This window comes from Leopardus geoffroyi, chromosome A3 (assembly GCF_018350155.1).
Source record: "Leopardus geoffroyi isolate Oge1 chromosome A3, O.geoffroyi_Oge1_pat1.0, whole genome shotgun sequence".
Taxonomy (NCBI): Eukaryota; Metazoa; Chordata; class Mammalia; order Carnivora; family Felidae; genus Leopardus; species Leopardus geoffroyi.
This window is the reverse complement of record NC_059336.1, coordinates 22,186,268-22,212,294: the sequence shown is the minus strand read 5'-3', so window position 1 is coordinate 22,212,294 and position 26,027 is coordinate 22,186,268. Positions and strand designations below refer to the sequence as shown.

Here is a 26,027-nt window from a genome sequence, read left to right as displayed (position 1 = left end):
TAGGAGCTTTGCAGCCATCTTGCTGACTACTGTCCCCAGCCTCAGGCTCAGATGCTCCCTCCCTCAGAGGTCTGCCAGAGGCATCGTGTCGTGCATAAGTAAATGGAGGACTGGACTTCCTGAGGTCACACATCGGGGCCAGGCCACCTGTGTGTGGGCTTGGAGGTTGGAGGAGGGGGGTGGAATTCAGGGCTGGCCGTGTGGCAGGGCCAGGCCACCAGGTGCTCCTGCCCACCAGTGTCCCTGGAGGGAGTTCCTGCATGGGTGTGGGTGGGGAGGAGGGGGGCACTGAGTGTTCCCGGAGCAGAGAGGCAGGGTTGCTGGCAGGGAACAGCGAACACTGTGAGCCCCTGAAGGCAGTGGGCAGAGGCTGCTGGCTGGCGGTTGTCCCCCCAAGCCCATCAGCCATCACCCATCAGCCAGTGGGGGTGGGGCAGCTGGGAGCCCAGGGAGAGATGACCTCGGAGAGGCTTGTTATCTCAGTGGCATGGGGTGGCGGTGGGGTGGGGATGGAAGGTGGGGATTGGGAATGGTATCTGCTAAGGAATCCTTGGCATGCCAGGGTCTCTGTTCGGGTGCAGATACTGAGCCCCGAGGTGGGGGTGTGACTTGCCTGAGGTCACACGGTGATTCTGATGGAGGCCTTCCGCTCTCAGCCAGGTGGTACCTGGCTGTGGGTCCCTGAGACCTGCCTGTATTGGGCCTGGTGCCTTGAGAATCTTCTCTTCAGTCCCAGTGCCCACACCCTCATCCAGGGGCCGGCCCCGCCTCGCCGTATGACCTGGGGCCGGGTGCCCCTCCAGAGTCTCAGCTCTTGGTCTGTGAATGGGGATGTCTCACAAAGCCTCCCTGACACCAGGGCTGTGACCCCCTGGCCTATGAGCCTGCCCACCTGCTGGCAAAGGCCGCTTGGCCTCGACTCTGGGGTAGAGGCTACAGTAGGGTATAGGGTGGGTGAGACCTTCTAAGCCCGCTGCCCTCACCGGCCCCGGGAGGCTCCAATGGGCAGGAGGACCAGTAGCCCCCTTCCAGTGACCTCCCTCTCAGGCCTTGGTGGAGGGGGATGGTGGGAAGTGGGCGTGGGAAAGATGGAGCCACCCCCTGTGTGCTTGTCTTTCCCCCCATTTTGCTGTTGGGGAGACTGAGGCTACATGGTTTACACTGATCTTACACTCCCTTTGGGCCTTCCCAAGCAGTCCCTTCTGCCTGGCTCATACTTCCCCTCCCTCTTTTCACACACTGCCCAGCCTTCAGACCTCAGCTGAGAGGTCCCCTCCTCTGGGAAGTCCACCATGGTTTAGGCCCCCTCTTGCCCCTCTAGCCCTCTAGAGTTTGAGATGACTGTGCTTTGCCAGGATTACTGTGGGATGAAGGCTCAGTAACCTTACTTTGCCCGTCTCTACAGCCTCAGGGGCCTGAGAAAACCTTCATGGCCTCTCAGTGTTTCAGGACCTTCTGATCTAGGTTGCTGGATAGATCCTCTCGGGGCCTCCTTCAGACCTCCTCGGGCCTGGGCCAAAGACCAGCAGTGGCCCGGTTAAGCTGGGACCCACACAGTTCAGACCTCTCACTCAATAACCCCCTGCACATCTGACCTTCCTGCCTCAAGGCCTTTGCACATGCTGTGCCAACCTCCTAGACTGCCCTTCCCTTGCCTGCCTCCTTATTGGTCCAATGGAGAGAGAATGGGCTTTGGTATCACTCAGATCTGGGTTGGCACCTGGGTCTCCATTTCCTGGCTGGGCAACTTCCTGGAGACTTTATGTTCTCAGGTGTGACATGAGTGTGGCCATGGCTCACTTCAGGGCTCTTGGGAGCATTTGAAGGGGTAGCGTGAACCCTAGGTGGGAGGATGTGAGGGGGAAGCGTGTGGCCATCAGCATGCCCCATTCCACCCTGCCAGCCTGCACTGGAGCAGCTGGTGGCATGGAGTTCTGGAGAGGGAGCCGAGGTGGCCCTAGACCCGACCAAGAAGACCCCCGCCATAGGCTCCTTCCTTGGGTCCTTCCCTTTAGGGAGAAGCTCAGAGAGGAAGGGACTTGCCAATCGGCTGCTAAGAGGTGAGATTTTAGTCACATCATTTAACCTGTCTGTGCTTCAGTTAAGAATGACACATAGTAGGTCCTAAGTAAATACTAGCTGTTACTACTGTCATTGTTCATATTCCCCCACTCTGAAGCCAGGGTCCTTTCAGTGTTCTGAAACCACTTGTAGAAAAACACCCCAGTATGACAGGTAATTGCTTTGAGAGTGTGAAGGAAAAAAGGAATCAGGTGAAGATCCCAGCCTGGGGGTTGGAGGGAGCTTCTGTTCTAGTGGAGGGGGGGTGGTGCGTAGGGGAGACAGGAGAGGAATTCAGCCCCCATCTGTGAAATGGGAGCGTTGGACTGGCATCCTCGCCGTGCTGCCCGGCCTCAGCTTCCTCCTCTGGGGGCAGGCCAGTGCTTATGGCACTTGCCCTATGGGGCTGTTGTGAGGAGGGAGGGGGCATCAGTTGGGGACCCAGCCTTGGAGGCTCAGAGGGGTCAGTTGTTCACTCTGTAAGTGGTCCTTGGGCTGTGTGGCCTTAGGTCAGCCACTCTCCCTGTCCTGGCTTCCATTTCCCCTTATGGAAAATGACTGGCCAGGGAGCCCTGCTTAGTCCCCGTTGTGTGGACTTACCTGCAAGAGTCCAGCTGGGACCAGTGGCCTTGGAGAGAGGGGCTGACAACAGCCCAGGGCCAGGAGAGCCAGGATCCCCAGCTGGCCCTCTTTTGTCTTGGATGGTGTCCTGGGCCCTGACTTGGCTTCTCTGAGCCTTCCTCTGTCCCCTCCTCTAAAAGAGGGGACTGACTGTCCCTGCATAGATGGGGCCTGGTGAGAACCAGAGAGCTAAGCAATAATGGAAACAGTCATGTTCCTAATAGGAAGGGCCCCGTTTATTAAGCATGGCCTGTGTGCTCAGGGCTCTGAGTGGTTAGCTCACTTGCCTGTGCGACTACCTGGGGGTGACTGTGGCATCTCCATGGTACTGAGGGAGTCTTCGGTCAATTTACCCAGAGTCCTCCCATGGGCTGCAGCAGGGCCCCCCCCTAACCACGATGCCGTAGCCCACTTGGGTCAGGCAGGTGCCTGCTGGGGCCTTTCCGGTCCCCTCCTTCCAGAGACAGGACTGATGGCTGCCAGCGGGCTGTTTCCCTCCCCCCACCTCCACCCTCCTCCCTCCTCCCTCCTCCCTCCCAACACGTTCCTGACACAGCCTCCACCACCCACCCATTCATCCTGCCCCTGATTGGGCCACTGTTATCAGGAGACACTCCTGGACTGGCTGAGAAGAGCTCTCACCTTGCCCTTCTGAGGGGGGTTGTGACTGCTGATCTAGGCCCTGCTGGTGGCTCCCTTGGGGGGTGGGCCCTGGGACAGGAGGCTGCAGAGCCTAGACAGTTCAAGTCTACTTGCTGATGCTGTCTCTTATGAGCGCTGTGACCTTAGGCAAGCAACTTGACCTCTCTGTGCCTCAGTTTTCTCCTCTGCAAAACAGAGCTGACCATACAGGGCCGCAGTAGGTTCATCTGGACTCATGCATGTGGTGTCCTACTTAGCCTGGTACCCGAGCCGTTCAGGAGTCTCTCTGCCCATTAACAAGCTGTTGTTAGCATTGGAGAATCAATTGTCCCTCCTTTTTTGTGGGGCCCCCAGTTTGGACGGCACTGTGTCTCCCTTCTGATGAGTGCACGTCAGGAGGGCCCCGCGGGCATTTTCTTCTTCAGGCCCGTGGGACGAGTGAGAGGGCTGAGAGGCTCTTTTCAGAAGTTGAGAATGTGCTGTGTGATCTTGGGCAGCCCCTATCCCTCTCTGAGCCTCCTTTTCTTGGTCCGTTCTCTTGAGCAGTTGGATGTGGGTGAGGCTCTGCCTCAGCCCCTTCTTGTCCCCATCACTGTACTCTCTATAATTCCTCCTTTGGCTGGTCTAGCTACTTGGCTTTTGTCTTTCACTCTTCAGTGCCTGGCGCATAGCAGGTGCTCAGCTAAGCTTTGTTGAAGAAGCCAACCAATGCACGACGATTGAGTGAATACCCAGAGCTCTCCTATTTCCAGGTCTTTGTGTGAATGGCTCCCTTTGCCAGGAACACCGGCCCTAGTCATCTCTGCTTGTAGAATTCCTCATCCTTGAAGTCCCTTCTCAGATGCTGCCTCTCCCGGCTTCTCCCAGTCAGAGAGGGTTGCTGGTGCTCTGCACACTTGGTCTGAGGCTCTCTGCTCAGAGATGTGGATGGAGACCTGTTATCATCCAACTCGTGTACATAGTAACGTATTCATGAACAACAAGGACGAGGCACCAGGCACAGGGGGGAGCCTTGCGCAAGGGTTGTCTTATTTCATCCTCCACAACAACCTTGAAGGTAGACATTATTATTATCCCTCCCTTTGCAGATCACAGAAGCTCAGAGAAGTGAAGTGACTTTCCCAGCTATGAGAGAGAGCGCACCAGGATTTGAAACCAGGTAAGACTGTGTTTTTTCTTAAAAACAAAAAGAAAACCATTAACACACACACAGCAAAAAATAATTCAAACAGTACAAAGGAAGACAGGGTAAAGCCTCTCTTTGCAGCCACATCTCCTTGCCCAAGGCAGGCACTGGGAGGGGTTTCTGGCGTGTCCTTTTAGGGAGAGGCAGACATATACAAACATGTATGTTAGAAAACAAACACAAACACATTGTAACATGTGGTATGTCCTGTTCCACACCTGTTTTTTCTTCACGTGTACCTTGAAGATCATTTGTGCTACTGCTCTCTTTTTCATGGTTGAATAGTGTTCGAGCATTCACTGTGTGGATGGAGACCGTGCTTTATTTCATTGGCGAAGAAAATTTTGGTTGTTTCCAGCCTTTTGCTTATTATAGACAGTTCTGCAATGAATATCCTCCATCATACACTTCATATTCATGTGCGAGGGTTCCTCTAGGATTAATCCCAAACTGCAGGATCGGGGAGCATGTGCGGTTGCAATTTTGATGGAGATTGCCAGAGGTTATGATCATGCACCTTCACACCGCACCCTCTGACCCCCCCACCAGTGCGGGTTGCTATAGAATTTCAGGGTCTTGGCCAATCCGACAGTTGAACAGTGGCCTCTGCTAGTGTTTGTTTGCTTTTTTTTTTTTTAATATCATAGCTTTATTGAGATATAATTCACAGACCAAGCAATTCACCCATTTAAAATGTACAATTTAATGGCTTTTAGTATATTCACAGAGTTGTGTAACTATTACCACAATGAATTTTAGAACTTTTTTCTTTTTTCTTGTTTTAAAGTTTATTTATTCATTTTTGAGAGAGAGAGAGAGAGAGAGAGAGAGAGAGAGAGAGGATCCCAAGCAGGCTCTGCACTGGCAGTGCAGGGCCCGACGCAGGGCTCAAACTCATGAAGTGTGAGATCATGATCTGAACTGAAACCAAGAATTAGACCCTTAACTGACTGAGCCACCCAGGTGCCCCTAGAACATTTTTATTACCCCAGAAAGAAACTGTGTGCCCATTAGTCACTCCCCACTCTCCTCAAACGTTTCTCCCCTAGCCCCAGACAACAACAAATCTTCCTGTTTCTATAGATTTGCCTAGTCTAGACCTTTTATATAAATGGAATCATACAATACATGGTCTTTTATGTCTGGCTTCTTTCACTTAGCATCATGTCTTCAAGATTCCTCCATGTTATAACATGTTATCAGGACTTCATTCCTTTTTCTTGCCAAATAATACTCCATTGTCTGGATACAGTACCACGTTTTTTTTTTTGGTCCATTCATCAACCGATGGACATACGGTTGTTCCCAATTTTTGGCTATTATGAATAATGCTGTTATGAATATTCATGTACACGTTTTCATGTGAATGTTTTCTTTTCTTTGGGTATATACCTAAGAGCAGACCTTCTGGATCATATGGTAACTCTGTGTTTAACCTTTTGAGGAAATGCCAGGCTGTCTTCCAAAACAGCGACACCATTGCACAGTCTTAGCAGCAGTGTGTGAGGTTTCCAATTTCTTCACATCCTTGCCAAAAGCTTGCTGTTGTCTGTCTTTTTAATTATGGCCTTCCTAATGGGTTTGAAGTGGTGGCCCATTGTAGTTTTGATTTGCATCTCCTTAATGATTAATGATATCGAGCATCTTTTCATGCAGTTATTGGCCATTTGTAGATCTTCTTTGGAGAAATATCCATTGAAATCCTTTGCCCATTTTTTAATTGGGTTGTTTGTCTTTTTGTTGTTGAGTTATAGAAGTTCTCTATATATTCTAGATGCAGATCTCTTATCATCTATATGGTTTGCAAATATTTTTTCCCATTCTGTGAATTCTTTTTATCTCCTTGATGGTGTCTTTTGGACACAAAGGTTTTAAATTTTGATGATGTCCAGTTTATCCATTTTTTCTTTTGTTGCTTCTGCCCTGGGTGTCATATCTAAGAAACCAAGGTCATAAAATTTATACCTATATTTTCTTATAAGAATTTTTTCAGTTTTACCTTTCATATTTAGGTTTGCAATCCATTTTTAATTTTTTTAATTAAAAAAAATTTTTAATGTTTATTTATTTTTGAGATTGTGGGGGGGGGGGTGGGTAGGGGCAGAGAGAGAGGGAGACAAAGAATCCGAAGCAGGCTCCAGGCTCTGAGCTTGCAAGAGCCCAACACAGGGCTCGAACCCATGAACCATGAGATCATCACCTGAGCTGAAGTCTGGCATTTAACTAACTGAGCCACCCAGGCTGCCCTCGTGCTCCATTTTGAATTGATTTTTAGCGTAGGGTCTGAGGAAGGTGTCCAGTTTCCTTCTTTTGCATGTGTCTATCCAGTTTTTCGGGTAACATTTGTTGAAAAGACTGTTCTATCTCCATTGTGTGGTGTTGGCATTTGCTTGTCCAAACTCCTTTGACTGTAAATGTGAGGGTTTATTTCTGTCCCTCAATTCAGTCCCATTGATGTATACATCTGTCCTTATGCCAGTACCATGGTGTCTTTTTAGAAAAAAAAATTTTTGTTTAAGTAATCTCTACCTCCAATGTGGGGCTTGAACTCACCATCCTGAGATCAAGAGTCCCATGTTGTACTGAGTAAGCCAGCCAGGGGCCCCATGGTGTCTTGATTACTGGAACTTTTCCACAAGCTCTGAAATTGAAATGAATGAGCCCTCAAGCTTTGTTTTTCTTTTTCAAGATTGTTTTGGCTATTCTGGGTCCCTTGACTTTCCATATGAATTTTAGGACCAATTTGTCAATTTTTGCAAAGAAGATAGCTGGGATTTTGATAGGGATTACATTGACTCTGTAGATCAGTTTGGGGAATATTACCATTTTAGCAATGTTTAGTCTTCCAATCCATGAACATGGGATGTCTTTCCATTTATTTAGATTTTCTTTAATTTCTTTCAATAATTTTTGAATTTTGCACTTCTTTGGCTATTCTTATTCCTAAATATTCTTTTGATATTGTAAATTGTTTTCTTAATTTTCTTTTTGGACTGTTCATTAGCGTATAGAAATATAATTTATTTTTTATATATTGATCTTGTACTTTGCAACCTCGGTGAATTTGTTTATTAATTCTGATAATTTTTTAGTGGAATCCTTAGGAATTTCTGTATACAAGATCATATCATCTGCAAACAGGGTGAGCTTTACTTTTTCCTTTCCAATCTGGATGCCTTTTATTTCATCTTCTTCTCGACTGCCCTGGCTGGAACTTCCAGTGCAATGTTAAAGAGAAGTTGTAAGAGTGGACATCCTTATCTCATTCCGGATCAGTACTCAACACCATTAAGTATGATGTTGAATATGAATTTTTCATAGGTGCCCTTTATCAGATTCCCTTCCAGGGAATTTGTTGAGGTTTTTGTCATGAAAGGGTATTGGATTTTGTCAAATTCCTTTTCTGCATCTATTGAGGTTATGGTGTGGTTTTTGTCCTTTATTCTATTGGTATGGTATTAGTCGATTTTCAGGAAGTTAAACCAGTCTCATATTCTTGGAGTAAATCTCAGTTGGTCATGATGTATAATTCTTTTTATATGTTGTCGAATCCAGTTTGCTCATATTTTATTAAAGATTTTTGTATCTTATATTCATAAGATCTAGCAGTCTGTAGATTTCTCCTTTTTTGGTTTTTAATGATGTCTTTGTCTGGTTTTGGTATTAGGGTAATATTGGCTTCATAGAATGAGTTGGGTGGTGTTCCTAGTGAATCCTTGGTATTAATTCTTCTTTAAATGTTTGATAGAATTCACCAGTGAAGCCAACTGGGTCTGGGCCTGTATTTGTGACAAGTTTTTAAATTACTAATTTAATCTCTTTTTCCTAGTTTTAGCTTTATTCCAATTTTCTATTTATTAGTTTTAGTTTTTTTTAAGGAGTTTGTCAATTTCATCCAAGTTATGTTATTTGTTGGAATAGCACTATTCATAGCTTCCCCTTATAACCTTGCTTTATTTCTATAAGGTCTGTGGTATTATCCTCTCTTTCATTCCTGCTTTTAGTCATTTGAGTCTTCTCTCTGATTTTCTTGTTCAGTCTAGGTAAAGGTTTGTCAATTTTGTCAATCTTTTCAAAGAACCAACTTTTGGTTTTGTTGATTTTCTCTGTTGTTTTATTTTCTATGCCATTAATTTCTGCCCTAATCTTTATTTCCTTTCTTTTACTTGCTTTAGGGTTTGTTTGCTTTTCTTTTCTGTTGTGTTAAGGTGGAAGGTTAGGTTATTGGCTTGAGATTTTCTGTCTTTTTTTTTTTTTTTTAATTTGAGAGAGAGAGAGAGGAAGAACACAAGCAGGAGAGAGGGGCAAAGGGAGAGAGAGAGAGAGAGAGAGAGAGAGAGAGAGAGTCTTAAACAGGCTCCATGCTGATGTGGGGCTTGATCCCATGATCCTGGGATCATGACCTGAGCCAAAATCAAGAATTGGATGCTCAACTCTCTGAGCCACCCAGACATCCCTTTCCTCTTTTTAATTTATTTTTTTCTTCTTTTTTAATATAGGTATTTATACTTACAAATCTCCCTTCAAGTTCTACTTTATTGCATCCCATACATTTTGATATGTGGTGTCATCATGTTTATTCACCTCAAAGTATTTTCTATTGTTTTGATGATTTCTTTGACTCATTGGTTACTGAGGAAGGTATTAATTTTTACATATTTGTAATTTCTGTTACTGATTTCTTAATTCATTCTATTGTGAATGGAAACGAGGTTTGTATGATTTCACTCCGTTTAAATTTATTGAGGCTTAGAAAATGGTCTGTCCCAGAGAATGTTCTGTGCACTTGAAAAGAATGTGTATTCTGCTGTGGTCAGGGAGCTTGTGTAGTTTTAATTTGCATTAATATATATATTTTTAAAAGTTTGTTTATTTTGAGAGAGAGAGAGAGAGAGAGAGAAATTTAGAGTGTGAGCAGGGGAGGAGCAGAGAGAAAGGAAGACAGAGAATCCCAGGCAGGCTCTGTGCTGACAGTGTGGAGCCTGACATGGGGCTCAAACCCACAAAGCATGAGATCATGACCTGAGCTGAAATCAAGAGTCAGATGCTCAACTGACTGAGCCACACAGGCGTCCCTGATTTACATTTCTCTTATAAATGAGGCTGAACATCTTGTCATATGTTGAAGAGCTGTTTGGCTTGCTGTAAACTATCTGTGGTTATTTTTCTTATTTTGTGGGAGCTCATTATGTATTAAGGGGTAAAACCTTGTCTATCATATGAGTTACAAATATTTTTCTTAGTGTGTTATTTGCCTTTTGAATTTGTTTATGATATTTATTGAGCCATGCAGACATTGTAGGTTTTTATGTAGATAGATTTATCATTTTTTTTTAATGTTTACTTGTTTTTGAGAGAGAGAGAGAGTGAGAGCGCACGTAAGCGGGGGAGGGGCAGAGAGAGAGGGAGACACTGAATCCGAAGCAGGCTCCAGGCTCTGAGCTGTCAGCACAGAACCCGACATAGGGCTCGAACCCATGAACTTGTGACGTCCTGACCTGAGATGAAGTCAGATGCTTAACCTACTGAGCCACCCAGGTGCTCTGATAGATTTATCATTTTAAAAATGACTTTTAGGTTTGGGGTCTCTGGGTCGCTCAGTTTGTTGAGTGGCCGACTCTTGATCTTGGCTCAGGTCATGATCTCATGGTTTGTGAGTTAAAGCCCCGTATCAGGCTTTGTGTCAGTGGTGCAGAGCCTGCTTGGAATTCTCTCTCTCTCTCTCTCTCTCTCTCTCTCTCTCCCTCTCTCTCTCCCTCCCTCCCTCCCTCCCTCCCTCCTTCTGTCTCTCTCTGCCTGTCTCCGACTTGTGCTGTCTCTCTCTCTCTCAAAATAAATAAATAAACTTAAAAAAATGATTTTTAGGTTTTGTGCCATGTTAAGAAATGTTTTTCTCGTTCTGAGATTAGAAAATTTATTCTCTGCTTTCTGTTTGAGAGATTCATGGTTTTATTTTGTGTGGTTTAAATCTGATTGATCTGGGATTTATAGGCATATGGAGTAGGTTCGAAATCTGACTTTAGTTTGTTTCCTGACGGCAGGTCATTGATCTCAGCTCTATCTTAAAAATAATCTACCTTTTTTTATACGGGCATGAAATGCCACCTTTGTTATGTGTTAAATCCCTGTATGTTTGGGAACAATTTTTGGACCCTCTATTCTGTTCCATTGATTTGTTTGTTTTTGTGCTGATATCATACAGTTTAAAAAAATTTTTTTTTTAGTGTTTATTTATTTTTGAGAGAGACAGAGAGAGAGTGCAAGCTAGGGAGGGGCAGAGAGAGAGGGAGACACAGAGTCCGAAGCAGGCTCCAGGCTCTGAGCTGTCAGCACACAGCCCGATGTGGGGCTCGATCTCACGAACTGTGAGTTCATGACCTGAGCCGAGATCAAGAGTTGGATGCCTAACAACTGAGCCACCCAGGCACCCTGATTTTATTTTCTGATCGCTGTTGGTATATAGATACATTGTAGATTTGGAGGTATTAGCTTTTAATTTCCTTCCACTGAATTTGCTTTTTGTTTAGTGGTTTTGCAGCAGATTCTCTTGGATTTCCCAGATCTACAACGGGTAACATCTGCAAATGATGATACTTGTCTTCTCTTTTCTAATTCCCCTTTATTACTTCCATTTCTTGTTCTTAACTCATTGGATTGGCAAGGATCTCAGAGCAAGGTTAACTCGTGGACACACTTGTCTTTTCTGGACTCTTTCCCCGTGAAGTGGCTTTTCTAGGCCTGGGCTCCTAAGGAACTCCGCCAGACAATCCCTCTAGGGCCGTGCACAGAGCTTGGCACGTAGTAGGAATCTGGGAAGCCTTTGCCTCATTGGAGGAGTGATTACAAAAGACAGCAAGGATCTCAAAAAGGTTTTCCGCAGTAATGATGATGATAGCTGGTGTTTATTGAGCACTTCCTATCTGCGAGGCACTATTAAGTATTACCTCATGTTTTCTCACAACGAGGCTAGCTGTGTGGGAACAGTTGTGTGGATTCCCATTTTTGAGAAGGGGTAGACTGAGGCCCCCTTGAGGCTGCATGACTAGGACGCGGCAAGGCGCCATCTGAACCTGGCGCTCTGGCTCCAGGCTTATATTTTTGTGATGCTTCCGCTTCCCAGGAGCGTCCAGAGTTATGGGCGATGATATCAGAGGTTGGCCTCTGACCCCTGTGTTGCCTCTGTGTCAGGGAGGCGGAGGTGGTGGAGTGGTAGGTGCGCCTGGGGCGGTGAGGGCTGCCGCACAGCACGCCGTATGTCACTCTCCTGGACCTTGAGCACGCCAACCCCGGTGCCCTCACTTGCTGCATGGCTCAGGCAAGGTTTAGCTTCTTTGAACCTTGGTTCTGCCTGTCAAGTGGGCACCGTTGGAGCCCCTACTTCATTGTGCTGTCAGGACAACGGGGCATCCGCCGCCTATAAAGTTCCCAGCGCTGTGTGTGGCATTCAAGGCCTGGCCACCTGACTGCCGCCTCCTCTCGCATTGTTCCTCTCATCCCCGGTAATGATAACGACAGCGAACGACATCGGGTGCTGTTTGTTGAGCATTTATTCTGCGCCTGGCACATGGGCTCTCTCTTTATTTTTTTTATTTTTATTTAAAAAAAATTTTTTTTAACATGTATTCATTTTTTTTTTTTTAATTTTTTTTTTAACATTTATTTATTTTTGAGACAGAGAGAGACAGAGCATGAACAGGGGAGGGTCAGAGCGAGGGAGACACAGAATCTGAAACAGGCTCCAGGCTCTGAGCTGTCAGCGCAGAGCCTGACGCGGGGCTCGAACTCACGGACCGCGAGATCATGACCTGAGCTGAAGTCGGACGCTTAACCGACTGAGCCACCCAGGCGCCCCATGGGCTCTCTCTTTAATTCTCAGATGTTAGGCTTATTATTATCCCCATTTTAAAGAAACTGAGGGGCGATGTGACTTGCCCAAGAAGATGTAGCTAGTAAGTAGTAGAGGCAGGATTTGAACCCAGGCCCGACTGGATTCCTCACTCTCAACTCCTAATCCCCTGGCCTCCTTTTGCCCTGAATAGTGGAGGTGACGCTCTTCAGAGTAGGGAATGAAGGGGTGGGTACGCCGTGACTGGACCACAGTTTATTCCCCAGCCTCTTCTGGATGTTGTAAACATCTGTGTGCCTGGGGAGGGGCGAGGGGGGAGAGTGTGGTGCCCTCCAGCAGGGGGGCCATGGGAGAGGGGATTCGGCTTCATCCAGAGGGGAGTGGTGGGAAACTCTTCAGTGTTGTTGTTTTTTTTAAGTCTCATTAAAAGACAGTTTTTGACAAGGTAATTTCTAAATGTCAAGTGATACAGCAGATATGTACAGTAAAAAAGGGATTTTCCCCTCCCCATCCCACATCTTTTGGACGAAACACTGAAGAATTTGGAATCCTTTCAGAACTTTCTCTACAGCTCTATAGCACGTGCTCTCATAGACACACTTACGCACATGCTAGTTTCCTTCACAGAAATCATTGCACATACGTGTGCTATGTGTGCGTGGTGAGCACAGGCTCATTTACTCTTCCCGCTAACCCCACGACTTCGGTAGCGTTATTGTCCTCATTTTCCAATTGTGGAAACTGAGGTCGCGAGAGGCCCAGAGGACGTTCTGCGCTGGCAGCTTCCTTTCTTCACAGCGCATCTCCTCAGGCCACACTGAGCTCTCGTTCTGTTTGATCAGCTGCACGGCTGTCCACTCCATGAACAGACCATCGTCTCTTTATCCAGCCCCTCTCTCACGAGCACATAGGTCATTTCCGGTTTTCCACGGAGAGTGCTAAGCAGAGGAGGCCCCCGCTGTCTGTGCGGTTTACAGGGACGCCTCTGGCTACAGGGAGGAGGGTGCACGGAGGGCCAGACTCCTGCATCCAGGCCCAGGCAGACGGGTGCCTGGCTGAGGGAATGGAGAGAGGGCTGGGGGAGGCATACATTTGAGGAAGATTTGGGGAGGTGGGAGAGCCAGAGCGGAGACGGTGACAGGTGACACGGGGCTGGGGCTACAGCCTTGAGGGGAGACGCCAAGTCAGCCCGGGGCCCCCGGGGCATGAAGGGCTGAGGCGGAGAGGGGCAAGCATTGCAGGCCTGCTTCCCGGCACCTCCCGTGCACAAGCCCTCAGTCTGGAGACTGTGGTCAGGAGGCTGAGGTTAGGAGTGGCTCCCCAGAGGAAAGGGGCCTCCTTCCTCTGGGAACCTCAGGCACCCCCCAGTACGGAGGCCTCGCCACTTCCCCCTGGCCCCACAAGGGGTCTATCTGTATCTCAGAGTGTGCAAGTGGCGGAAGAGATGTGGTGTTGGCTCCTCTCGAATGGGCAACTCATGGTGACTTGGCGTTTGGGCCCCAGAACCAAAAGGCCCTGAGACAGCATCCTGCCTCAAGAAAGGAACCCCGGGGTCTGGGAGGGTGGTGTCTCCTGAGGTCACATAGCCCCCGGCAGCAGCCCTGCAGGGGACTAGACCCCACCCTAAATGTGCCTGTCCTTCCTTGAGCACATTCTGCTTTGTTGAAGCCAGAAACCTCTGGCTTTCTCTGGGAAGGGAGCTGCCTTATCTGCTCGTGCCCCATCCGCCAAGGGCATCTGACTATTCCAGGTGAGAGAGGTCCTGAGGGCAAGGAGGTAGGGCCACGAGTTCCCCCAGTAGACCCCATGAGCAAGCCCCTGATCCCTGCCTGTCCAGTGTGGTTCCCTGTCCCCTTTCCCCCTCGCCGTGTGACCTCAGATAAGTTCCTCAATCTCTCTGTGCCTCAGTTTCTTCCTCGGTAAAATAGGAAAACTATTAGTATCTGCCTTCTAGATTATCATGAGGATTTCATGAATGAATATTTGCAAACTGCTTGGAGCAGGGCCTGTCTAAGGTCCAGGCCCTGGGAGTGTTTGAATATCCGGGAACGACACTTGGTCTCCACAACATGATGTGACAGGAACAAAGCAGGATGCAAACCATGTCTATGCTCATTTAGTCTTTTGTCTGTTCTGCACATATTTCCAGAACAATTAGTAGGTACCAGGTCTGTCCTGGCCACGGGGCAGGTGCAGATGGATATGACCCAGTCCTGCCCGCAGGGAGCTTAGACAAGGGCACTAGATGGAGCCCAATTTTGTTTACAGTCATACATTCCCATGATGCCTGAAGGAAACACAGTGTCACGCCCAGGCGATTGTGTTCTAGGGGCAAGGCTGGCAAAGTGCCGCTCTGTCCTGAGCATGTGCTATGTGCTTTCCTCGCTGACTCTCTCAAGAGCCCTGTCATGTGGGCACCGTTTTACTTCCTGACTGCCAGAGGAGGAGACTGAGGCCCCGGTCCCATGCTGGGATGGTAGGGCTGGGATTCAAACACTCTAGTACTCTAGCTCTTAACCTCCACACGCCTGCCTGTCCACAAACACGTGTTACTTGTATAATCAGATTTAACCACAAAGACCAACAAAACAAATAGAACAGAAACTCCACAAACCAGCAAACATTGCAAGCAGAGGCCAGGCCACCGTAGCTGGTTTTGAAGGCCCTCTTGTACTTTTTCTCCTGCCCTGGGAGGAGTGGTCTTGGTCAGTATAAGAGATTGGGACCAGGAGCTGTCTTTTCTTCTCCTTGTACCCTCCCAAGAGGGCACGTGCATTTTCTTGGTGCCAGGAGAGTGCTGGCCCTGGTCCAGGCCTGGCTCTCCATCTTTCTCCACAGCAGATTGACCAATTACTCTTTCTCCTGTCCTTGATTACCTCCAGGGACAGGGGGCTCACCCTTCAACGTTTAGTTCATTCTGAAGAAAGTTCAGGCTCCTAGAAAGTGCTCTATTTAAAAAAATATATATATTTAAAAAATATATTTTTATAATTTTTATATCCCCTGAAAGTCCCACAAACAAACGTCCTCTGACACAGGCCTGGCCAGGTCATCTCTGTGTCCCTCTGTAGACTAGCATAGCCCCTGCTGCTCAGTCAGCGCTGTGAACGCTATATCAGGGAGCCATTGGGTAGGGAGTGCAGTGGGCGGGCCCCGGCCTCCACCAAGCCCGGGCTGTGGGTAACTGGGTCAGTGGGGCCCACGGGACACCAGCTCTATGAGTGCTGATGTGACCGAAGTGGACTGGGTTGCCATAGAAATTGGTCTTCTTTGTCCCCAGGCCTGTTGGCCTGTCCCTCAGGAGGCCCAGGTGATCCCTTGGGCTATTGAGCAGATCTCCTCAGGGCCTCCCCAGCCTCACATTCTCTGATCTGGATGTCCCCCGGGAACAGGCAGGCCACGCCCACCTCGTGTGGCCAGTCAGCCCGAGGCCCAGGGGGTGCAGGAGCTGGCTGAGGTTCACACAGGGAGGAGAGCGTATAGAGCTGGGCTTGCTCAGGGCCAGCCGTCTTGCCTAAGGCCTCGGCCAGTCAAGAGCGCTTTTCCCCATTTGTGGGTTTCCAGAGGAAATTCTGGACTGATTGCAGGGACTGCCGCATTCCCTGGAGAATATTCAGAACCCACCTTGTCGGTGTGTCCAGAATCGCAGGATATCGGTAAGAGCTGATGTGGCAGGGTGACCTGCTATGTCCCCGGCAGGAGCATACTTGTCGTGGTCGGTTGCCATGGAGCTGGATGACCCCATTGTTTCCAGATGAAGAAACAGGGCCCAGAGAGGTTAAGGTCACACGGCGGATTAGGGGCAAAGGTGGGATCTGAGTCTGGGGAGTCTGGCCCAGAGCCCATCCTTAACCACCGTGCCAAACCCTGCCCTGCTCATGCTCATAAGGTGCTTTGGGAAGGCCAAAGGCTGTTTCAGGTCTGGGAAGCCCTTAACGTTGGAACTTTCAGTCAGAGCCTGATAAATTGTGACCCAAGAGCCAGAGCCATGGTGATTTCTCTTTCTAATCGTGTCCTCACAACAGCCCTGAAAAGTCTGCTTTATCCCTGTTTTGCAGATGAAGACGCTGAGGCCCAAAGAGGGGAAGTGAGTTGCTTAGGGTCACATAGCGGGGAGAAGTGGAGCAGAGCCTCTCGTCCGAGCCCCCTGACTCCACACCTGGTGTTCGTGCTGAGACCTCAGGCTGTTTCCCAGATCCTCTGGGACAGCCCCTGCCTTCCACCTGGTGAGGCGGTGACCCACCAGGGCTGCCAAGGTGAGGGAGGAGGGGGGCGTGGGCACGATGGGTGGGAAGACCAGGCTCACTGGGAGCTGAGGCCGGCCAGGACCTGTGTGTTGGGAGGTAGGAGGCAAAAGAGGGTGGTGGGGCTGTGGGCATCATTGGGAAGTTTTCAGCTTGTTTTTTTTTTCTGGATACCGTGTTATCAAGGAGAGGTACAAAAGCCAGGAGGACTTAGGCCAGAAAGGATTTAGAGAAAACTTCCCAAGGGGGGTGACTTTTAAGCTGAGGACTGAAGGAGGCCTGAGTTATTCTGGTGAAGTGGTCAGGGAAGAGCATCCAGGCAGAGGAAACAGCATGTGCAAAGGCCCTGTGGCTGGGTGAGCTCCCAGACATCTTTCCTTCCAGCCTCCTGCTATATCTCTGCCTTGGTTGTATATCTTAGCACCTTCCCGTCTGCTGTTAGACAATTTTAGTCAGTCATGTATTTGCTCAGCAGACCCTCAGTGAGCCCTCTCCTGTGTGCTGTGTGCCTCCGATATAGACATGACTCAGATTGTCCCTGCCCATGACAGACAGAAACTGACTCAGGGGAAGGTGGGGAGGTTAGGGCTTCTGATTATAAGTCATTTCTTCGCTGCTTGGCCTCATACCAAGGAAGCCGTTTATGGGTTTCGTCATCATTCCCATTTTACAGATTTAGAAACTGAGGCTCTGAAAGTCTAACTTACCCAAAGAGGCTAGTACCCTTCTCTGGGCCTCAGTTTCCTCATCTGTAGAATGGGTGAGGGTAGATGCTGTCTAAAGGGCCTAGGCCCAGCAGCCCTGCCTGCCCCCAGAGCCCTTCACCTCCAGGGTGCTTTCTCATCCCCAGCCAGGACCATGGGCAGCAACAAGAGCAAGCCCAAGGATGCCAGCCAACGGCGCCGCAGCCTGGAGCCTGCTGAGAACACCCACGGTGGTGGTGGGGGTGCCTTCCCCACCTCACAGACACCCAGCAAGCCAGCCTCCGCTGATGGCCACCGAGGCCCCAGTACGGCCTTCCCCTCTGCCGCTGCTGAGCCCAAGCTGTTCGGGGGCTTCAACTCCTCGGACACAGTCACCTCCCCGCAGAGGGCGGGGCCGCTGGCGGGTCAGTGGGCCTGGGAGTGTGGGTGCCTGCTGGCCGGGCCTCTCACCGTCGGGGCAGAGGCTGTGGGTTTCTCGGGTTTGGGGACTGTAGGGAGTTTCCTGGAGGCTGTGGGTGGGGAAGGGCTTTGTAAACCGGAAAGTGTGGTACACATCCCATTGCCTTTGAGGGTGAATCCAATGCAGAGTATAAAGGGGTCTAGAGATGTGGGACTGTAGGCGGGAACTGAGGCCAGAGAGCCAGGGGGCTGTTTGCCCAGGACAGTACAGGGACCAGGTCTGAGGCTTTGTTTTTGACTCTGGTGGTCCCAGAGATGGGTCAGGACAGGAGGTCTTGGGTGTCAGAGGGGGCAAGAGCAGGTTAGGAGGGACAAAGGGAGCTCTGGTCCTCAGGCGCCCAGCCCAATGCCGAGATGCACCCCTGCGCCCTCTGCGGGCCTTTTTGGGGTATGGCAGCTCCAGGCAAGCGATGCTTAAGAGAGAGATGCCTGTATGGTCCCAGACACACACACACACACACACGCACACGTGCACACACACACGCGCACACACACAAGACATTCACATAAATACTTGCATTCTTACCTTGACATACTCAGAGCCACACACAGCCAGCAACTCACTCCAGGATATCTGTGCAGACACTTAAACAGGCTGAGTTAGAGACACCATCAGAGATACTTGAAGATACCGTGCACATAAAGACACACGCAGGGACACGTGGACGTGCGCAGACACACACCTAGCATAGATGCACACAAATGGAAACACACATACACAAATAACCTCAGCATCCCGGATTAAGACACACACACACACACGCAGTCCAAAGCCCCTCAAAGACACACACGGGAAACACACACGTGCTGGGCTAGGAGCGTCATCACAGATACCCACAGGCTCACAGACGCACAAATGCACAGACACGCAGTGAGGACACGCAGGGACACTCATGGATGCCGTGGACACCTGCCCAAGTGAGACAGACCCACAAAAGGGCCCGTTCATTTTTGGTGTCCCTCCTGTGTGCTGGGCTCTTCTGGGGCTGGGGACACAACGGTATGTAGAAGAGACGAACCCTGATGGAGGAGAAGAACGGAACAAGGCATGTTAGAAGGTGGTGCCGCTCTGAAGGAACAAAAAGGGTAGACAGGGGCTCTTGGGGGGATGTGCGGGGTGAAGGTTGTGGTTCAAATGGGGGACAGAGAGGACCTCTAATGGGGGGACACCACCTGGAGCCAAGATCTCCCCAGACACATAGAAGCACCAAGAGTCACACAGAGAGAAGCCGAGCAGCCCAGCCGGGTGCAGTTTCCCTCATTCACTGGTTCATTTACCCACGGTTGCTTCCTGAGCACCTACTGTGTGCCAGGCTCTGGGAACAGCACAAAGATGTCTGCTTTGGGGGCCTCTGGGGCTACAGGGAAGATGGGCACTGGACAGAAGCCAGCCCTCAGAATCACCTGGAGCCCGGTGGGCACATTCATATGTAGAGAGACGCACGTGCCTCCTACACGCCCTCGCAGGGGCTCCCAGACACACGCACGCAGTGGACACGCTGCAGGCCCACCCCCCTCTAAAGGTGACCGCGTCTCCGGGCTGGGCCCAGATGGTTGTGGGAAACCAACCTCCATCCCGCCCAGGGCCCTCCTGTTCACCCCTCTTTCAGGCTGTGGCCCTGGCCGTTCTGACACGTCCCACCCCTCTCTGCAGGTGGAGTGACCACCTTTGTGGCCCTCTATGACTATGAGTCTCGGACAGAGACTGACCTGTCCTTCAAGAAAGGGGAGCGGCTCCAGATTGTCAACAACACGTGAGTGACCCCCTTCCCCATCATCCCTTGGGGCCCTATCCCTGGGACCTGGTCTTGGGCCAGAGCCACTTCTGAGCACCCCAGAGCCAGGGGCAGTGCGATGGGCAGCAGGCATGGCTAGTGTCAAGGCCAGCCAAGGTCCAGGGAACCGTCCTGGGGCTATGGGAGAGGAGACAGGTGGTGGTCAGGGCTCTGGGAGGGCTCCCAGGGCAGGGATCTGGGCTCAGTAACTCCGTAGAGCCCAGCGCCCCAGACCTCACAGAGAGCATATGATCAGGGCACGACCCAGGACTGCAGAAAACAGGGCCTAAAGCTGGAGGCTGGACCCCCAGAGGTGCCCTCTTGAGGGACCTGGGGCTGGAGGGCCTGGGGCAGCTGGCTGAGCCAGAATGTCTAGCTGCAGGGGGAGAGGCCCAAATAGGGAGAGGCAGGGGACCCGTACCGGGCACTCAGTGTGAGAGGGTTATGACTGGGCCTGGGATGAGACGGTGGGATGGGGTGTGGATGTCTGGTTCACCTCCAGAGGTCCCAGCCTTGGAGGGGGGCATTCTAGGGCCAAGCTGGCTCTGGGGCCCCTGTGGGCAGGGGAACAGGAGCAGAAGCAGGTGGGGAATGAACTAGTGAGGGGTCGGAGGGGCTGTAACCATGAGGTGGGGGGCGTTCTTCTCCTTTTTCCTGCTCTCCTTTCCCCGTCAGGAGTACACCGGGGGTGGGCGCAGGTTTTGGGCCATATGCCCAGGGGTGAGGGGTGGGGAGCTTCACAGGGGGGCAGGAGGTTGCTCCTTCAGGCACTGCCGACAAAGGGCGGGGCAGAGCTCAGCACCTGCTGCAGTCCTGCCCTCGACGGGGCCTGCTGTGCCCCCATCCTCAGTGGAACCCCCCACCCCGATTCCTGGCTCATGCTTGCTCCCTCCAGCCCTCCCTCAGCTCTCCCTCTCTCTGCTTCTCTCTCGCTGGCCCTTAGGAGGAAGGTGGACGTCAGGTGTGTACTCACTTCGTAGGTGGCGGGCTGGGTGGGGGGGCGCTTCGCTGGTGGAGGGGGGCGGGGCTGCTGTCTGCATGTGCTTCCTCTGCATGTCCCTGCCTGTGGTCTCTGGCTCCCTTGGCTGTCCCCGTCCAGCTTTCCCAGCTTATGCCCTACCCCCAACCGGTGTGACCAGGTCCTGACCTTAACCCTGGGCTGAGACTGGGGAGGGTCCTACCATCCCCCTCTCGCTCACCGTCCTGCCTCCTCCCCACCCACCTTCTTGCTAACCTGCCTGCCCTCCATCCTGACCGGTCAGCCCACACTGAGTGCCGGTGCATGCAGGGTCCAGTGCCGGCCCGGTGAGGCCTGGGTGGAGAAGGGGCCTTCCTGGAGCCAGGGGCGGGGCAAGGGGGCGGGGCGCAACTCCAGTCCAGGCCAAGTGACAGGCAGAGGGCAGGGCCAGGGTCCGCTTAGGCATTTGGTCCCTGCAGTGTGCTCCCCTCTGGTGGTGACCACGGGGACTGGAAGCTTCAGGCAGGTCCTCCGAGGCAGAACAGTGATACTGTGTAGCAGTTGGAAGTGGCCGGGAGGCAATCCCTCTCAGAGGGGCGGCTGACAGGAGGGTGCGGGGCTGGACGCCCTCAGGGCTGTGGGAAGGCAAGAAGGTGCTGGAAGATAGAGTAGAATTGGTCCCTGAGCGGCCTCAAAGGCCCGGCTAGGGAGGTTGGACATCACCATCTCCAGGGGTGTCGTGCCTGTTCATGCCCCCCTACCCTTGTGCATGCTGTTCCCTCTGCCTGAAACACCTTCTCCCGTCTCTGCCTGGCAAACTCCTATTTGCCCTTCAAGATCCAGCTCAGGACTGCCTTCTCTGTGAGGCACGAGGGAAAAGAGGGGCCAGGTGCTGTGCCAGGCATTCTTACCCATGTCCTTGTATTTACTCCTCCATGCAATCCTGCCGGGGCCGTAGTGACGGGGGAGGGGCTGTCTCCCTTTTGCAAATGAGGAAACTGAGGCTCAGAGATGTGAAGGCTCTTGACCAAGGTCACACAGCTACCGGGTAGCAAAACCAGGATCAGAGCTCGGGCAGCGGCACTCTCCCCTCCTCGCGCCGCTCTCCCTGGGGGTGGAGGGGCCTCTCCCAACCTTTCCCCCCCTTGCGTGTCAGAGTCCTAGTGCGCCCCAGTCCCCGTGTGGCTCCAGCTGTTTGCCTCTGCCTCCCCCAGACCAGACCTGCTCGCAGGTCTGCCGCCTTCGTGGGTCCCCACATCACCTGTTGCTCGGCATGGCGGGGGTGCCTTGCTGGTGTCGCTGAGCAAGCTGAACCAGCAGTAATCAAACAGCCATGGTTCACCGTGCTCTGTGTGCGAGCCTGGTCTCGTGGGAGCGCTTTAAGTGGCGTCGTTTTATTTACACGTCACCGTCAACCGCAGCCCTGGGAAGTAGAAACTCTTCTTGGCTTTATTTTGCACTTGAGGAACCCGAGGCCCCGAGAGGCGGAGTGAGTTGCCCCAGGTCACACAGCTAGTGGTGGCAGAGGGGTGGGGGGTGGGGGGCAGGCCCTCCCACCCACGGCCCTTGCAGGAGGACTCAGTAGGGTGCAGGCGAGCCAGGAGGAGGGAAGGGCCCGAGCAGGGGAGGACGGATCAGGTTGGTGGCTTTGAAGTACCAGGGAGAATCTCAACCAGTGATGGGAAGGGCACCTCAGGCTGGGGCCACAGCTTGAGCCGAGGTGTGGTGGCAAGGAAGGCTCTGGAAACTTTGATTCTGCCTCTTTCGCCTCCAGCCAGAGGGCGGCCCTCACCCTTTCCTTTGGCCCCTCCCCTCCCTTCCTCCTGCCTTCCAACATAGGCTTGGGGGTGTCGGGCCAGGCTTGTCCTTGGATGGCAGTGAGGCGCTGTGACTGGAGGTGGGGCACCAGGAACCCTTCCTGCATCACGACGATCGGCCACCCCTTTGCCTGAGAAGTCGGGTGGCGGTGGAGTCGGGGCTGGTACTAGAGGAAGGGGAGGGATAAGGGGGTTGGTGACAGATGGGCCACCTAAAGTGGAGGTGTTCAGGTCTCATAGCCGCCCAGGGACAACCTCGCGTGTCCTTCTCCCGTTATCGCTCAGTGCCCACGATTGTTCACTCCTCCGGCCCTGCCCCCCTGGGCCTGTAAGAATGAGGGACTTGCTGGGCTGGGTGTCAGGATGGGGAGAGCTTCAGGGCAAGCCTGGCTCTTGACGGGGTTTGGCCGGGGCTTGCCGGGTCGGGGGCCTCACAGCAGCAGGGTCTGGAGACGCTGCTCCTGGACCTTCAGACCACATGGCCCCCGGGGCCCAGAACCCTGTGTGCTGTGTGGCCCTGGGTCCGAGGAAGCCCAGTGGGGTCTGAGGTCTGACTGGCCCAAGCCCTCAGCCCTGGTGTCTGAGTCTCTAGGAGTCGGGGCCCTTCTGGGTGTGAGTCTGGGTCGTCCCCTGAACTGCCCCTTCCTCCCGCCCAGATTCCAGCAGCTTCTTTGGGGGAACCCTCACTCCAGTTCCACTTTCTACCACAGGGCAGGGGACACCTTCCTGTGCTCCTCATACAACTGTCCTGGCCTCACCCTGCCCTCTCCCCACCCTGCCCTCTCCCCACTGGGCGTGTGCCCAGGCCTCAGGGTGCCCTGGCTTGTCGGCAGTCCACAAAGTGCCTATCTGACCAGTCTCGATGGTCCCAGTGAGTTAAATATAAGTGTCCAAACCAGAATTCTTCCCAGGTTGAGGCTGCCATACTCCTGATCACATGCCGGCTTGGCCGGCTCAAGGCTTAGGGTCCCAAGAAGAGGATCCTGAGGCTCAGAGAGGCGAGGTCAGTTGTCTGATGTCACACAGCTAGTGAATGGGATGTAACATTGCAGCTGGAGGACTCCTTCCTGGTTCAGTGCTTTTCCTCTGGCGCATGTGGGAGGATGAGGGGTGGGGCAGGGAACGTGTGTCATTCCCTCGCTTCCTTTCCTTCTTCCTATCCATCTGATAAGGACCAGGCCCCCAGGGAAGGTGCTAGATGTAGTAAATCTACTCAGCCAGATAGAGGACTTCCAAGTCTGGGCGGAGGTTGGTGTCCCTGCTGACTGGACCCATCTGAGAAGCTGTGGGGACCTTCGTGGGGCCAGCCCCCAACCCAGGCAGCTACCCAAGGCAGGTTTGAGCCTCCCAGACCACTGATATAGGAAAATGGGGCTTGGAATCACCATTTCTCAGGTGGACCTGGATGATGATCACAGTAATTATCTCCGTTGACCCTAAGCCCGGCTTGTTGCCGACTGCTTTATACACTTTGCCTGCAAGGGAGAGTCTGTGACTGTAATAGATGAGGAAATTTTCATGTATTTATTTATTTACTTGTTTGCTTATGTGAGGAAATTAAGACCCAGAGAAGGTAGGGTGCTTGCCCAAAGTCACATAGCAAATCGTTATTGCAGACTGAGACTGAGCTCCTTTGGTTTTTGTTTTCATTTTATTCAATTAATTTATTTAGCTGCTTTGGTTTTTAAAAACATTTTGGATAGTGGGGAGGGGTGCCATAGAGATGCAGATTTAGTTGTTTTTCCTTTTTAAGCCAAATCGAGATGCTAACAGCTCATGCACATTGAGCCCCTATTGTGTGCCAGGCCCTGTGCTGGTATTTTACATCCTTGGGTGGAGGCATGAGTATCCCCATCCTACAGATGAGGAAACTGAGGCAAGGCCAAGGTCACAGAGCCTGCAAGTGGTGAGCTGGATGGTGCCCAGAGTGGTCTGACTCTGGAGCTTCAGCTCTGAGACGCCCCTCAAGCTGGGACCAGGTCAGAGTTGGGCCTTGGGTCTGTTGTGAGATGGCGGTGACCCTCATCCCTGCCTTGTGAACTAAATGAAACCCCAAACCTGGACTGGAAACCCCGAACTCACATACGGGCTGATGTCAGGGAGCTGGGAGATCTGCCGGCTGAAGTCTGGGTAATGTCAGCCAGGCTGACCCCCCGCTTGATTCTGGGCCCTGCTCGGCTGGCCTCTGGGCACATGCTCCTTGCCAGCCTTCCACTCTGAGTGCCTGGATAGGGGCTCCCTAGAGGCCGGCCAGTTTGCAGACTTTGGCTTTGTCAATCTGTCTCGTTTTGTAGCCTCTGACCCAGACCTTGGCTCAGTTCCCTGCCCCCTGTCCTGCTGCCTCCTCCTCTGTCTTCCCCTGGCTTTCCTGAGGGCCTCTGAGCCTCTGGACTCCAGGAGGGGTCCAGGAGGGCCTTCTGTGTCTGGCTGTGGACACGCGGACCCTGGTTCTCAGCCTTGCCCTGCCATCGATTTGCTGTGTGTCTTTTGGCAAATAACTGCCCCTCTCTGTACCTTATTTTCCCATTGGTGAAATGAAGGCTTTGACTGGAAGATTTCAGCTGTTTCTTGTGACTGGAGCTCTTGCTCTGTAGCTTTGGGCAAGTCTCTGCCCATCTCTATGCCTCAGAAAGTGCTAGGTTACTCCAGCCTGGGTGCTGTGTGGCCTTGGGCTGCTCCCTTGACCTCTCCGAGCCACAGATTCCTCATCTGGGGGCTGAGGCCTGCCTTCCCTACAGGGTGGCCTTGAGGATCAAATGGGACAGACAAATGTGGACACCCCTGGGTGTTAGCACAACAGGGGGTTGGATGGTGGCCCTACGCTTCCAAGGCCCTTCCTTGAGTTTTGCCTTTGCCCCCTTAATCCCGAGCCCTCCCTCTCGAGCAGAGACCCCCATGTGAGCTCGTGCCTCTGCCTGAGTGTTCGTGCAGCAGTTGCATGGCTGAGTGGGCCCCTCAGCCCCAGTCATGCTCCCTTTGCTGTCCAGAGGGCACCCTGTACCCTCTGGTTCAGCCCCAACCCACCCCACTAGCCCCCAGGTCTAGGTGCTCACCTGTATTCTGACCAGTCTTTGGAGAGCTCTCGCAACCTACTTTCTCCTTACCTCAACTTCTCTATCTTCCAAATGGGCTGAAAAATATGGGTCAGAGGCAGCTCAGAAGAAGCAGGAGCCAGCGATCTGGGTTCAAGTCCATACTGTGCAACTGTGGGCAAGGCTTTTTTCTCTGGGCCCTGGCAATGAGGAAGGGGGAGCCCATCCTGCTTGCTGTGTGTCTTCTAAGGGTCATGGTCATGGTGAGGTCCAAAGGCAGCCTTGGAGAGAGAAGCTCAGCAAGGTCTCGAGCCCCACCATACCCTGTAGGGGAAGATTCCTTCTGGTCTGGGAGTCAGGAGCCTGGGCCTGGCTGTGTGACCTTGAGCAGAGGCCTTCGCTTCTCTGGCCTGTCTTTCCATCTGCACGGTGGGAATGGAAGGGGGCTGGACCCTATTTCTCAGGCAGCCTTTCCCATTGGCCTCCCCTCACTCCCCCTGGACCCCTCCCCATCTCCTTTGGTTGCTTTGGATGTGAGGCCTCTGTGGCTGCCCCGCCTTGTCCCTGGTCCCCCGCACCGCCTGCTGTCCTGCTCTCTTCCTCGCTCTTTCTGCCTCTCTCTCTCACCACCCCCATCTCTGCCTCTTCTTTCCTGTTGAGCTCTCGCTTTCTCCTCTCTTCT

At 52.0% G+C, this 26,027-nt stretch overlaps 1 protein-coding gene and 1 long non-coding RNA gene across 6 annotated transcripts in view; one reads left to right on the top strand and one right to left on the bottom strand.

Moving 5' to 3' along the window:
- The window catches only part of SRC (SRC proto-oncogene, non-receptor tyrosine kinase), a 60,785-nt gene that overhangs the window by 22,947 nt on the left and 11,811 nt on the right, over positions 1-26,027 (top strand). For 3 of the 5 annotated variants that reach the window (XM_045444648.1, XM_045444646.1, XM_045444649.1), the window contains exons 2-6: positions 4,413-4,483; positions 16,415-16,612; positions 17,451-17,708; positions 19,418-19,517; positions 20,482-20,499. In XM_045444648.1, coding sequence (XP_045300604.1) covers positions 17,459-17,708; positions 19,418-19,517; positions 20,482-20,499 — 368 coding nt within the window. In that variant the 5' untranslated portion in view covers positions 4,413-4,483; positions 16,415-16,612; positions 17,451-17,458. Of the gene's footprint in view, positions 1-4,412; positions 4,484-15,994; positions 16,013-16,414; positions 16,613-17,450; positions 17,709-19,417; positions 19,518-20,481; positions 20,500-26,027 lie in introns of those variants that run through there. The other 2 variants (XM_045444647.1, XM_045444650.1) reach the window with 2 other exon arrangements.
- LOC123580243 lies at positions 109-25,964 on the bottom strand. Its single transcript, XR_006703203.1, has 3 exons — positions 25,849-25,964; positions 12,996-13,004; positions 109-119 (listed from the first exon to the last, which is right to left on the bottom strand). It is a non-coding gene; the product is annotated as an uncharacterized LOC123580243 (long non-coding RNA).